The sequence below is a fragment of the Rhea americana genome, unplaced genomic scaffold (genome assembly GCF_003343005.1).
Source record: "Rhea americana isolate MKP2758 unplaced genomic scaffold, rheAme1 scaffold_28, whole genome shotgun sequence".
NCBI classification, from domain to species: domain Eukaryota; kingdom Metazoa; phylum Chordata; class Aves; order Rheiformes; family Rheidae; genus Rhea; species Rhea americana.
This window is the reverse complement of record NW_028186401.1, coordinates 5,845,319-5,859,113: the sequence shown is the minus strand read 5'-3', so window position 1 is coordinate 5,859,113 and position 13,795 is coordinate 5,845,319. Positions and strand designations below refer to the sequence as shown.

General features: G+C 45.2%; 1 protein-coding gene across 1 annotated transcript in view; it reads right to left on the bottom strand.

Annotated features, from left to right (window-relative positions):
* ACAN (aggrecan) overlaps positions 1 to 13,795 on the bottom strand; it is a 55,078-nt gene that overhangs the window by 20,425 nt on the left and 20,858 nt on the right. Inside the window, exons 2-12 of the mRNA XM_085308671.1 lie at positions 11,445 to 11,521; positions 10,539 to 10,910; positions 9,114 to 9,288; positions 8,384 to 8,511; positions 7,508 to 7,801; positions 5,336 to 5,851; positions 4,658 to 4,832; positions 4,094 to 4,221; positions 3,622 to 3,915; positions 3,037 to 3,231; positions 17 to 1,898 (exon numbers count right to left, since the gene is read on the bottom strand). Of these exons, the coding sequence (XP_085164797.1) occupies positions 17 to 1,898; positions 3,037 to 3,231; positions 3,622 to 3,915; positions 4,094 to 4,221; positions 4,658 to 4,832; positions 5,336 to 5,851; positions 7,508 to 7,801; positions 8,384 to 8,511; positions 9,114 to 9,288; positions 10,539 to 10,910; positions 11,445 to 11,514 (4,229 nt within the window). The 5' untranslated portion in view covers positions 11,515 to 11,521. The remainder of the gene's footprint in view (positions 1 to 16; positions 1,899 to 3,036; positions 3,232 to 3,621; positions 3,916 to 4,093; positions 4,222 to 4,657; positions 4,833 to 5,335; positions 5,852 to 7,507; positions 7,802 to 8,383; positions 8,512 to 9,113; positions 9,289 to 10,538; positions 10,911 to 11,444; positions 11,522 to 13,795) is intronic.

Here is a 13,795-nt window from a genome sequence, read left to right as displayed (position 1 = left end):
TTCTGGCAATGCAGATGTTTCCCCACTGATTTCATAAGTTGCCGATGTTTCTATGCCAGTTTCTGGCAATGCAGATGTTTCCCCACTGATTTCATGGACTGTGGATGTTTCTATGCCAGTTTCTGGCATTGCAGATGTTTCCCCACTGATTTCTTGAACTGTGGATGTTTCTATGCCAATTTCAGGATAGGCAGAAGTTTCCCCACTGATTTCTTGAACTGTGGATGTTTCTATGCCAGTTTCTGGCATTGCAGATGTTTCCCCACTGATTTCTTGAACTGTGGATGTTTCTATGCCAGTTTCTGGCAATGCAGATGTTTCCCCACTTAGTTCACCAGATGCAGAGGTCTCACCACTTGGCCCAAAACTATAGGGAAATGTGACAGCTGTTTCCCCACCCAGTTCCTGTGAAACTGTTGGCTTTGTCACCACTTCAACTAAATCAGAAGTGACTAAAGTGACTTCTGGAAACCCTGAGACCTCGCCACTAATATCAGTCACTGCTGAAGACTGTCCACTTAGGTCTGTGACTCCAGAAACGTCTCCACTGAAATATGGGATCCCGGATGGCTCTCCACTGAAGTCTTCTGTTCCTGAAGGTAACCCACTAGTCTCCACAGCTCCAGGCCCTTCTCCAGATATTGCTCTGTCTCCAGAGGTAAAGCCACTGATTTCTATCATCCCAGATGGCCCCTCTCCCACCTCTTGTGCAACTGACACTGGTGTAACAACTTCAACCAATGTGGTATCCACAAGAGAGATTGTAGGAAAGCCAGATGTGAGTCCACTTTCCTCTCCAGACGTTAGGCCACTCGTGACTTCCACCCCAGAGACTTCTCCACTGCTGTCAATCACTCCACTCGGAAGTCCACTCATCTCAAGCACTCCAGAAACACTCCCACTGAAATCTATATGCCCAGAACCACTAATGTCTAAACTGCCAGATACCATGCCTGATGTGTCTTCACTTCCTGAAGGTAAGCCACTAATCTCCACGATCTCTTTTGCTTCCACTTCTGTAACTGAAGGGGTTGTCACTTCCACCAAACTGGCGTTCATAAAGGTAATGCCTGAGGCCTCACCACTTTCATCAACACCAGAAATAAGGCCACTTATATCCACCAGACCACTGATCTCAGGTATTCCAGATGATTCTCCACTGATATCCAGTCCTGAGGGTAACCCACTGAGCTCAGGCACTCCAGACAGCTCTCCACTGAGCTCAGCTCCTGAGGGTAGCCCTCTGGCTTCCCCACTTATGTCCCACTCAGCAGATGGAAGCCCTGAAAGATCTCCTTCACCACTGACTCCAATCGATCCTTTTCCTTCCTCTTGCCTTTCCAGTGCTGCTGTTACAACTTCTACCAGCGTGGAATCCACAAGAGACACAGTAGGAAAACCAGATGGCAGTTCAGTTTCTTCGCCTGATGGTAGGCCACCAATTAGCTCAGTTCCAGAGACTTCTCCACTGAATCCAGAACTCAGCCCACTACTTTCCACTCCAGAGGGCATCCCACTAATTTCTGGTATCCTTGAAGTAGACACTGATATCTCTTCCTCTCCAGAAGGTAAGCCACTAATATCAACAATGCCAGAAGGAACCCCACTTAGGTCCCCTGATGATAGCCCACTTTCTCCAGATAGAAAGCCACTGGTATGCAGGTCTACTGATGGTAATCCACTCTCTCCAATCCCTGAGTGTTCTCCACTAATTTCAAAAATTCCAGAAGTCGATTCTCCACTTATATCTGGGACTCCAGATACCCACCCAGATGCCGAAGATTCACCACTGACTTGATGCTCTCCAGATTCAGTGATCTCCCCTGACACACCGATGGAAGTGTCAGTACTTGTTTCTTCTGGTATTACAGTAGCTGGAGGAAATGCAGATGGACTCACTAGAAAAGAAAAAGGGAACAAAGAGAGGGAGATAGAAAAATGATTTACTAAACTATTTTAAAGAAGTTAGTAAAAATTCCCTGATCAACTTTACATCCAAACTGACATCAAATAAAACAACCTTTGAGATAAAGGTACAAAGTTCTATGGGCTTGCAGTAATCCTTTGATCCCTTCAAAATTTGAGGATTATATCTTAAATAATGTTAATGTCTTAAATATCTTTGAGAAACTGACAGAATGTATGAACTTCTGATATAGGACAATTGGTGACACTAATTCCCAGATGCTAAAAAAGATTTACTGCTTCCTTGGAGACAACATGTTGAAGAATAGTACTGTTCTGAGCACACCACATCCTCCTACTCCATCCTCATTGGAATGCAGAACCTGAAATGTGTCTCTAGCCTGTCTACCCCCACTCAGACATGTAATCATATATTAGTGTGAGGTGCCAATGCTCTGTGCTGGTCTGCAGGAACTATGCTGCCAAGTGCCATCCTAGTAGGATGATTATTAATCTAGTTCAATTTTAGAAAGAAGCTCAATAATATACACAGCTCCTCCTCTGGTAACTGTGCTACATGCCCAAGACGTGCAGCTTTGTTTATCCAGATCACAGGATAATTCCAAGACTTTGTTAATATAGTGAAAAACTACAAAACAAAAGAACAAAAATCATCCCAGTTTCCCAAAGTGAGACTGTGCTTCAGTTCAAGGCCTTTTATACAGCAAAGTGTAAAGCTAGGAAACCAAGAAGTCCTTCCCTTAATTTAAGTAACTGAAGGTCCTCAGTCTCACATTTCCTCTGAGTCTCAGTACGTCCTTCCTCTTCACATTATATCCAGCTGCAGAGTAGCCTGTGAAGAGTGAGGTGTCCCTAAAAAACACTATGCATTGCCTGTGTGCCTCCACACTTCCCAGCACGCTCCACTGGAAAGTGCATGTGAGGCTACAACGCTGAAGAACTAACTCTGTGCAAAGATAGTCCTGTAAGCTTCCTCCCTCCTCCTCAGTTGGATTCAGAGGGACTTTTCTTCAGCAAAGATACAGTCCATTTGTATTAGGAGTGTCCATAGCCCTAAGTTTGCTCAACACCAGCCAAGCGTGACTTGAGAGACAGGGAAAAGTGACTCACCTGAGAGCAGCGATATGTCAGTTGGAAAGACTTCTGTTCCCCAGGCTGTTCGATTTTCGAGTTCAGTGGCAAACTCCATCTCCACAGTTGTTTCTTCCCCAGAAGGCACTCCCTCTACTCCAGGAATCACTTGGGTTACAATCATTTCTTCTTCAAAGAACGAGGTAACCCCTTCCTCCTCCACAGATGGCAGAGCTGGGACAGAAAGATATTAGAGAGAGTTTCTAAGAACTCATAATCTCTCTCAGATGCATATGACATGGCTCCACGAACGTTCTAGATATCAAGATAATGAGCTATGACAAAAAAATGCCTCTCATTGGGAAACAAGCTAAATAGAAGAACGGGAAGACAGAGGGAACTGAGTAAGAATTTCCATTTGAGAGTTTCTTAAGACAATAAAATAAATGCACAGTTATGAAAAATAGGAGGATGCCCCTTGGAGTCCCTAGAAGCAGCAGCTTTTTTTGGTGAATCCTGCTTAGTGTGAACTGGAATCCCTAGGTGACCAACCTCCCTCGTGAAATCATGTTCCTGAGGGGGCAGGTCTATACAACATGGACATTAAAGAGGGTGGGATGGTACCTCTGAAACAGAATGCATGATGCCGTGATAGTGGGTCAGGAAAGCCTGTCTGGTTATCGTGCAGGTAGATGGTTCTCACACCAGGCTCATCTCCCCCACAGGCAGGTCGCGGGGTCACAATTGGGTATCGGAGGCTGCCATCAGCTAACCAGCCAGCATAGCATCTGTCCAGACCCTGCTTCCAGGCAGCATGGAGTTGCCCAACAGAGGCCAAAGTGGCATTTTGGTTCTCACAATACTCCCGAGCTTCTTGGAAAGTGAATAGATTTGGCTGGGTTGCAAAGAACACCTCACCTGAGGGAAAACAGAAAAAGCCTGTATGAGCCCCCGAACCTCTCCATGCCTGGCACCTGGGGGACATATTTGCTATTGATACACACGCACGCATACACGCACACACACCCTTACACATACGCGCAGAGTCATGCAAGTGTAAAGATTAGCAGCAATCCTCAGAAGGGGAAGAATGTACCCTTTAATCCGTCAATGTAACAGTATACATCATAGGTCTCTGAGGCTGGACGCATGCCATATGACCGCACTCCTGGAGAGCTTTCTCCGTCTCCTACACAGTTACTTCGCGGATTCACAATGGGATACCTAAGAAAAGAAAAGTGGAGGTTCAACCTAACACACTCTTAACTGAAGAATCTCAGTGGTGTACTTGGGAACAGGATGTAAAACTTTGGCACTTTGAGGTGCTCAGAGCCCTTAGCATGACTTGGAAACAAGTTTAATCTGCACCTACAACCTGGACAGTGAATACAAACTTTTCCCTATTTTTTCTACAACACATAACTGCACTGTAGAATTGACCGCTTCAGGATGTAAATATAGATTAAGAAAGAGGTTAGATGTGTTAATGAGAACAGTTCTACTGGTCACTGTTAAATATGATGGTGTGTAGATGATCTCAGGTAAGGAAAATCTTAGTTGCTGATGAACAGAACAGCAGGGTATACCAGGGTAAAGCCTCATGCTCATGGCTGAATATTCATTTCAAAGGTGCATTTTCCCCAATTCACTATAGTTTTACCTGACTGTCTGGTCCCGCAGCCAGCCAGCATCACATTGATCAAGGCCAGCCTCGTAGGCAGCCTGGAGCTGTTCAGGGGTGGCAATAACTGCGTTGTTATCCAGGCAGGCCTGCTGGGCTTGGGTGAAAGAGAGGGCATATCTGCTGGTGGCAGCACGATAGTGAAACACCACACCTGGGGGGAAGAGAAGCAACGCTGAGACAGAGGATACATGAACACTTCTCCCCACATGCCTAAGGCTGGTGACCAGAAAGGATCTTCCCCTGCAAGGATGAGAGTCTGTCAAACCCACTTTGATGGAGATCTGTCATTCACTGAGCTCTGTTCTCACAAGGGCAATGTTCTACACATCTCTTTAGCTCTCCTTTAGGATCTTACTATCTTGATTATCCCCTTTCCTATAGCAGGATGTACATGTGATTTTAGAGTGTGACTTCTGCTGCTCCAAGCATCAGTCAGCTGAACTCTTTCTACCACATGATGAGGCAGCCCATAKCCTCCCCACTATTCCTGTTCCATTGCAGGAGAAAGCATTCAGTCTGTCTCTGACAGCAACCTCCCAAACAGCCAGAGAGCTGGATGCACTCTGAGATGGAGGAATCTCAGACTGCTTTCAGCTGAACGGCTGAGCCTAGAAGAAAGAGATCTTCAGGCTTCTTGCAGTCCTGGTGACTTACCTGTGGGAGGAGTGGGCCTCTCAGGGAGGAGAGCGACATCAGGGGAAGCTGTCACTCGTACAATCTGATCTTCCACTGTGAACACCGAGGCAGACTCTAGTTCTGGTGTGRCAGTCACCCCCAAGGTCTCTTCCACTGAGCTCACTTCTGCTGTTCCAGTGGGGAAGGCAGTGCCTGAAACTGAGGTTGTGACAACTTCAGGCATAGCCCACACTTCTGTGACTTCTTCACTGGTCACGTTCTCTACTTCTTCAGGGAAAGCTGTCTCTACTGTGACACTGGTGGTGAAGAGATCGGGCACAACTGTGAAGCCTTCATAGAGCTCAGTGGCAGTGGGTGTGATCTCAACGGGCTCCAGAGTAGCGATGCTGCCACGAGCCTCCTCTTCTGTGACATTGCTTGGCAGAGGTAGCTCAACTTCAGTTTGGGTGACAGTCTGGACGGTGAATGCACTGCCCAGTTCGCTTCCTATCTCATCAGTAAATTGCACTGGGACTAGAGATTCAAAGTCATCACCTAAATCAGGAGACAAAGAAATGATTACAGGGGATATGGTCAGTCTAGCAAGGTCTAGATATACTGGACTGGTTGCTGTCTCAGAGAAGAAGCTGGGCATTTGCTGGCTCTACAGGAAGCACGAAAATCATATTTTTGTAAAATAAATGTTATTCCTTACTCCACTGTAGCTCTCTAAAACACCCCAATGCCAGGGCGTATTCAGAAGTTAGAGGCAGTGAGTCATCATGTACAGAATTGGTAAATTAGAGAGGAGGACTTTCCCTGTTCTCCCAGCACTCGTTCCCAGAAACAYCTTGCCCAAATCCAAGTCTGCACTGACCTCTAGTGCCTGCTATAAGGAATTCAAAATGGCCAGAGGAAAGTTGGGGTACTTGGATAACCTCCACAGCAGATCTGAGACATTGAGTGAGGTACAGAAAAACAATCGGTTCTTCACAGTAAATGCATAAAGTCACACCAGGATCGCTATCTCTGGTCTGCCAGGAGAATAGTCAGATGGCAAAGACTTAAGAACTCACCACATATGAGCATACTCTCTCCATTAGCAAGGTGGTTGAGGCCTCTTTCAGTCATAAATAAATTCTAATAAGTACATTACTCCTGCCTTTCTCCTCTCAAATCACTTTCCTGCTTTAGTCTCATCCCGTGCAGCTGCGAGAACATGGGGCAGTCCTCTGTACCTTACTGAACAGATTATCCTACAGGGAATGCAGTTTAAAGAGCAGCATAAAACAGAATTGAACAGATCAGGAAGGGAGGGAACCTCCTGCAAATGCTGCAAGACARGTCTCAGCTGGGGTGAGAAGAGACAGGGAGACAAAGCTAGGCCTTCCACCTAATACTGCTTTTCCCTCTCTATTTATTTCCAGTAACATTTTCTAGCTAGTTCAATTCTACACACATCTTCAGGGTCAAATCTCTCCTCTTTTTCCTTCTCTTCCATCCTCAACATTCAAAGTCCTGCATATAAATCACCTCAGCTCTGCTCCTTGCTTTCTGGAGAGCTATCAAAGGTGGAAAGTGTGGGAGAACTGGAGATAAGGGGGTGGTATTACGCCCCCTGCCCCTTATCAGAGCCTCACTTCCAGGGCAGGCATTCATGCACATTCTGAACTCTTTGCTTCCTATGTGAGCATGAATGTGGGGACTAAGTACAGGCACYTTTACTAGTTCTGCTTTTTTCTCCTTTTTAAATAAAGGCCCCTTTCCATGTTAGTTTGCAGTAGGGCTATCACACAGGTAAGTACCGCTGAGAGAGACAAACAACGCAAGTGTTCAAAGGCACCAGTTGATGAAAGCAGCTCAAACAATAATTGTGGATCTGCCTTTTATGCTGGAATTTCTTACCTCAAAGTGCCTGAGAAGAAATAATAACCAGAAGTGGAGAATTCTCTACTCTGTGTGAATTATAATGAATTTAATTCATGCTCCTAGACTAGACTGGTGAACAGCTTTGCAAGGAAATTTGTGTAGTCCCATTTTTTCATCTGACATTTTTAAATCAGAGTAAAGAAAATGCTAGTGAACACCGACAAAGCAGCACGCATTGTATAATAGAGGACACTTTTAGGACAAGTTCTCTGGACTAGAAGCTCCTACTTGCTTACATGTATAGAGACCTGTTGCTTAGTCCCATAACTGTAATACACTCACCACTATAGCAGATGGCATCGTAGCGAGAGTGGGGGTGAGGGTACCCTGTTTGGTTGACATACAGGTACACTGTCCGCACGCCCACCAGGTTTCCTCCACAGTTGGGCCGTGCTTTTGAAATGGGGTACCGGACGCTGCGATCTGCCAGCCAGCCTGCACTGCACACGTCCATGCCATCCTTCCATGCCAAGTACAGCTCCCCTGTGGTGGCCAAACGGGCTCCCAAACTGCGGCATTTGTCAAAAGCTTCCTGGAAGGTGAATTTCTCCGGGGAGGTGGCATAGAAGACTTTGCCTGTAACCACACAATCCATTAGCACAAGAATTAGCTGTAGAGTTTAATCCCAGTTCCCTTTCTCTCCCCTTCCCTTTCTCTCGAGGGCCTGACTAGGATGAAAAATCCTGTATATTACAGATGAACTTCAACTCTATGTTGGTGACAGTCTATAAAGACCAGATGAAAGGGAATTTTACAGAGTGAATCAACTGGAGCAAAACACAAAACTAGCTGGAGTCACAAGACAGGAAGATAAAGGACAACTTCAGTTATGATGTGCTTAATATTTCAATGGATCTCTGCTGTAAGCATAGGTGACAGACACCTCTGAATATCACACCCTTGAATGGATGATTAGTGACACGTATAGTAGCATGTCTCTGATGTAGGTTAGACTGACACCACCTTCTGCAATGTGTTAGTCATYTGACATGAAAATCGTCCTTGGTCTAACAAAGAGACTATAGAGATTGCCTGGCCTTGCTGGGGGATCTGCTTTTCCATCTTCAACCTGTCTTCCTCTGTATTTACTGTTATCTAGTCTGGGCATCATCAGAGCTTTGTCCGCTTCTGTGTCTAGTAAGAAAAGCCCCAAATCACCTCGCATTTGCTCTGCGTAGCAGTAAACATCATAGGTTTCATCTGTCTCCCGGACACCATAGGTCCTCACTCCAGGAAATTCATCTTTGTCACCATAGCAACGCTCTCGGGGACGGTGGATGGGGTACCTGAGATGGGGAGAAAGAGAGTGCATAGGGAGCGTGGGGTGGGCAGGACTCTCGCATCCAAATCCAAAGCTTGGTGAGAGCCACAGATCACAGTGCAGCTCTTGCAACGAGGAGGAAACAGGTGGGGCAATACTTTATGTGTTTTCTTGGGTTATGGAGAAGGGCTAGAAGATCTATCCTGTCTCTCCTCTCATGGTCCCGAGCACAGTAGGTCCCTGAGAGTACCAGCCAAAGACATCAGGGCAAGAGCTTCCCTAATGGGGGGACAAACAGCACAGTATAGTCAAGCCACATTTTTTGATATTGGCATAGCGTTCATTTCATTTGCGGAGGTTGAAAGATCAGGATTAAACCACTGACCACTCAGCTATCACTACCAGGTGAGGAGGACAGTGGTCACAGTGTTTTCCTACCATGCATTCCTTCCAGGCAGAAAATGGCTTGAAATACACCAGCTCCCTTCACACACTAATTACAACAACTGTTATTTAGTAACTGTTTCTGAACCGTCCTCAAGCAGTGTCCTCATTACAAGAGTCCTTATCTAACAATTTATTTCTCATCCGTCCTGTGGTTTTCCTTTCCCTTCCACAGCTTATTACCTGACAGTCTGATCAGCCAGCCAGCCGGCATCACACTGCTCATACCCATCTTCATAGGCTGCTTGCAGCTGTTCAGGAGTAGCTATGACAGCACTGTTCTGGATGCAGGCCTGCTTTGCCTTCTCGAAGTTCAAGGTATACCTTGTGGAGATTGCTCTGTAGTGGAATACGATGCCTGAAAAACACAAAGGCCATCAGATCTACACRTCTGCCAGAGAAGAATAAGCTCTTTTCCTTCCACATAAGCTAGGGAATTCCTAGCATTTCAACTAGGAACAATGARCTATTTATGGTGATTATCTTTATCTGAACATCTCAAGCCAAGGGCGATTTGGTGGGCTCCCTTCACAGCACACACTTGCCCTGTGGAACACAATGGTGGCCTAGGATAGAAACTGCTCTCCCGTGATGCTGGAACAAAATCATGGTGCATTAATATTTATTAGTTATTAATATCTAGTATTCGAATACTAGATAGTGCAAATAGGGGGAGGAAATGCATCATCCAGAACACAGACTGTATCACTGTCAGAAGGCTCCAATACTTTCCTGATGTAGCAACGTGCAGAAACTGGCCAATGGGGTCAACAGGCAGGGACTGTGCTGCTGTGCAGGTTTTAAAGCTGCAATGCTCCAAGGTCCTGCTCATGACCAAGGCCTGCAGCATGTTAGCCACCATACAAACACCCAGGAGACAATAATGATATTTTGTACCAAGGCAAATCAAACCAAATAAAGGATAGCTATCTGTACACTCAGGTCTGGTATGAGCAGGCTTAAGTCAAGGTGAAAATTCACCAGGAGACAATGAAGGGGCCTCACAGCCCCCCACTAGGAGATATATCCTCCAGTGCACATGATCAGCAAAAAAGCCTCCTGGTTAAAGGTTGTAGTGAAAGCTGTCTCCCTTGCCTCTCCTTCAATACCTATACTGAAAGTAAAAACCTTGATAAAGATCGTAGGAAACATAACTGCTGTTCTTTTATCCATCTACTACTAGGACAGGCCTTGCAAGACTATGGGGAAAATGGACCAGTACTCCAGCTGAGGGCATCCCATCTCCTAAAATGGTTGGAGAAACAAAAAGTTCTCATAATAGCCCTGTGCATGTTTCACCTCCTTGAGCAATAACATGGCCTRTCCAGCAGCACCTCCTGCCAAGAGTGTGGCCTTGCAGACTCTGTAACTCAGCTTCTGCCCAACTGAGTCATTTTATTGCTTTGTTTAGTCTGGCCCCAGCCTGCTAAATCAAATGCCTGGCCCATGGCTTCTGCTCACCTAACTGTGGCCTTGTCTGTGAGCTGACTGAAAGGGTTTAGGCCTATGGAGACAACAGCACCTTTCTTGTCCCCATAGTTCCTTACTTCTTTCTGCCCAATCCAGACAGTCTAATCCTAAAAGGAAACAGCAAAGGCAAGATCTCACCTTTCACTAGGACCTCTATTGTGTCTTGTCTGTCCTCAATCCCATACATCACTTCACAGCGATAAATCCCAGTGTGGTTGGATCTTAGTGCCTTGATTTCCAAGGTGGCATCTGTGGGGATGGCAGGGTAATTGGGCAAAGAGATCACCTCCCTGTACTCAGTGTTGAGTCGGACTTTCCCACCGGTAGCCACTAGCAAGACAACTTCTGTCCCATTTGAGAGTTTGCTCCATTTGATCCGTGGGGTCAGCAGAGCACTGGTGTCATCTTCTTCTGGGATGTTGAAGTAACAGGGGATGTTCAGGGAGCTTCCCAGGACAACACGCAGGGGAGACTGCTCAGGTATCTTCACTTCCAGGCCATCACTATTGTCTGCCAGTGCCCAAACAAAGCAATGGTTACATCAGTAACACACTTCATCCAAAATCTCCACTGCTTTCAATGTTCCAGTGCCTCTATCCAGTTTGAAAGCTTGCACCTGCATTCAGATGTAGCCTTTTTTTATTTGGATAATTAGCATAAATGGAAGCTGCAACAGTGACCCTTGTACCATGGCTACCCTCCAGAGTTGGGAACAGTCCTAGACACAGACATGAAGGGAGTGAAGGGTTCTGCTGCAGTATAGCTACTACACAATATGATATGATATCACACCTGATAGTGTTTAAGAAAGGGGAAAGCTTCAGCTCCCTTAGCTTCCCTAYAAATATACCCTTGTCTGGTGTCTCCCTTGCTCCCCGAGCACAAGAGCAGTGACAGATTATGGTGTAACAGCCATCCAAAGACAGAGCCCCTGTATATGTACAGAGCAAATCTTGGGTATGCTGATCTATGGTAGTCATTCACAGCCGACCAGAGTGCAAGCGCATTGCTCACTTCCAGTGTCCTGCTCCTAGAAACACGTACCTGAGAGCTCCACAGAGACGGCTGCAGCGACGACTCGCAAACACACGAACACTAATAGTAAAGTGGTCATAGTTTACCTGYGAGAAACACAGAGAGAAAGGTTTTAAGACAGCTGTATGACCACAGCAGCATAGAACAGGGTGATGTGGATGCTGCTAAGGGAGCAGCTAACACAGTTGCATAATGCTTTCAGTCACCCCTCAAGATTCCTGTACGTAACTGGCAGTGAAATTTGGGCCTTGGGGAAGCACATGGTCCTGAAGTGCATCTTGCTCCAGGAAATCAGTCCTTCAGATAAATAAATACAATGTTCTGTTATTCATAACAGACTTAAGTGTTATTATAGATGACTTACTACATTGCTTTCCTATTATCTCTCTTGTGATCCAATTTTCCCTGTGGAGCACAAAGACAAATTTGAAACAGTTCTTCACACTTGTTTGGTATTTACTGCAGGTGGGCCATCAGACCCAGCTAAYCCTTCACCTCAGAACAGGAGCTGGCCATCACTGCATCCTCCATCCAAACCAGCCCTGCCTCCTAGGACAGGTAACTAGATGYGTTTTTCATACCTTAAAATGCTCTGAAGGGAAATCTGCTCCTTTTATGCCAAAAGTTATAATGCTTTGTAGCACACTYTCTCACTGACAGCATACATAGCCTTAACTGCAAACGGATGCTGTACCTCTGCAGGATACAATTCTGGACATGATATAACTGCATCCATTAAATATCCTGTTGGGATCCCTCAACTAGGCAGAGCAATCTGCTACTTGAGAAAACTCTAGGAAAAGAAAGCAGCATCTTCCTGACACTAAATGGCAGAAGCAATATAGGGACACCAAATAAATTAATCCTAACTGGATTATCATTCATAATCATTCTTATGCATAATATCATAGGATTTTAAATAGCCACAAATGCACAGGTCAGTTTTAATATTTTAAATAAAAAAATGTGTCCTCCAACAATATAGCATCTTTCGGCACCACAGTTCAGCACTGATTCAGCATTGACTCATAAGGAAGGACCCCACCTAATGAATCACAAGTTTCCTTTGAGCTCACCTGTCCAAATATTGGCTGTTTGACTCCTGTGCTCCAGAAAGATCCCAGCTGGCTGCAGCTGACAAGGAATATTCTCAGTATGCACCTATCAACCTAGCAGAAACATTCACTAAATATCCTCATTTGCACAGGCAAAGGCCAAAAATAAACCTCATCCTGTGCAGCCCAGCATTAGCCTTTCAATTACGAAAAAAAGCAACCCCTGAATGCCAGAAGACAGTATGCACTCATTCATCTCAACTTAAACATCACAAAATCTTATCTTTGTGAATTCTTTTGTTAAGACAGACCGCTATGCTGGCAGCAAATAAGACAGAGGGGGACTGGAATACATTGGCAGAGGAGGATGTAGGCTTGAGTTTGCACCTRTAGGGCTGAATGAGACAAAAACGGACATGTCTCAATTTCCGTTGGGCCTAGGAATAAAATATCAGGGAAGTGTCAGCTTTAGGGAGAAACTGTGCAGTTGTGTGCAAGCTTGGGTGTCTCTCTGGCATGGTATTGGCCATCACTATAGGAATATCATCCAACATGTTGCAATGTGGCAGAAGAGTCCAGTGTTTAGCATTAGGCACGTAGAAAATGGCAGGGGAACGTGCCCAAAGCATGGGCTGGAAAGAGCAATAAAGTACCTTCTGCTTATTAAGCAAGAAGAATTGGAAACACAATTTGCTACAGATAAACAGTCTGAAGTCAGCTTGGCCAAACAGCCATACCCAAGAGTCGTTAAAGAGTGAACTGAGCAAATTGGTGGCCTGCTGATGTTCATTTATATTCTGTGTTGGAGCACTGGGGCATGTCCTAAATATGGCAGTGCTGTGCCAAGAGTTCAAAAAGATATATAAAGATGAACCTCATAAATACAGCATGGTTTGCTTGACATCAGATCCAGGCAAAATAATGGAAAAATCTGACACATTTCAATTCATTAAGCACCAAAGAACAGGAATAATGTTAATCTTAGCYGAGGCACTAGTAGAGCAAACAGATGCTGCCAAAAATTGATTGTATTTGTCTGTATGACAACAAATTTGTCTGATAAGGCTACCTATATGGTTGTGAGACAATGTAACTTGATTTTGATAAGTATTTGACTTTCACAGGGTTCCAGACTACAAGGATAGGTAATGTCAATGATACATTAAACAGCTTAGCAGAAGTCTAGGTAGGAGGTCTCTAAAGGGAGTCATCTGAGGATCTTGTCTTAAGGTGTCTCTAATGGACTTCTAGAAGGGTTTGTATTAGATCCAATATGTTTCTAAACATACTATATTTTAATAGTGT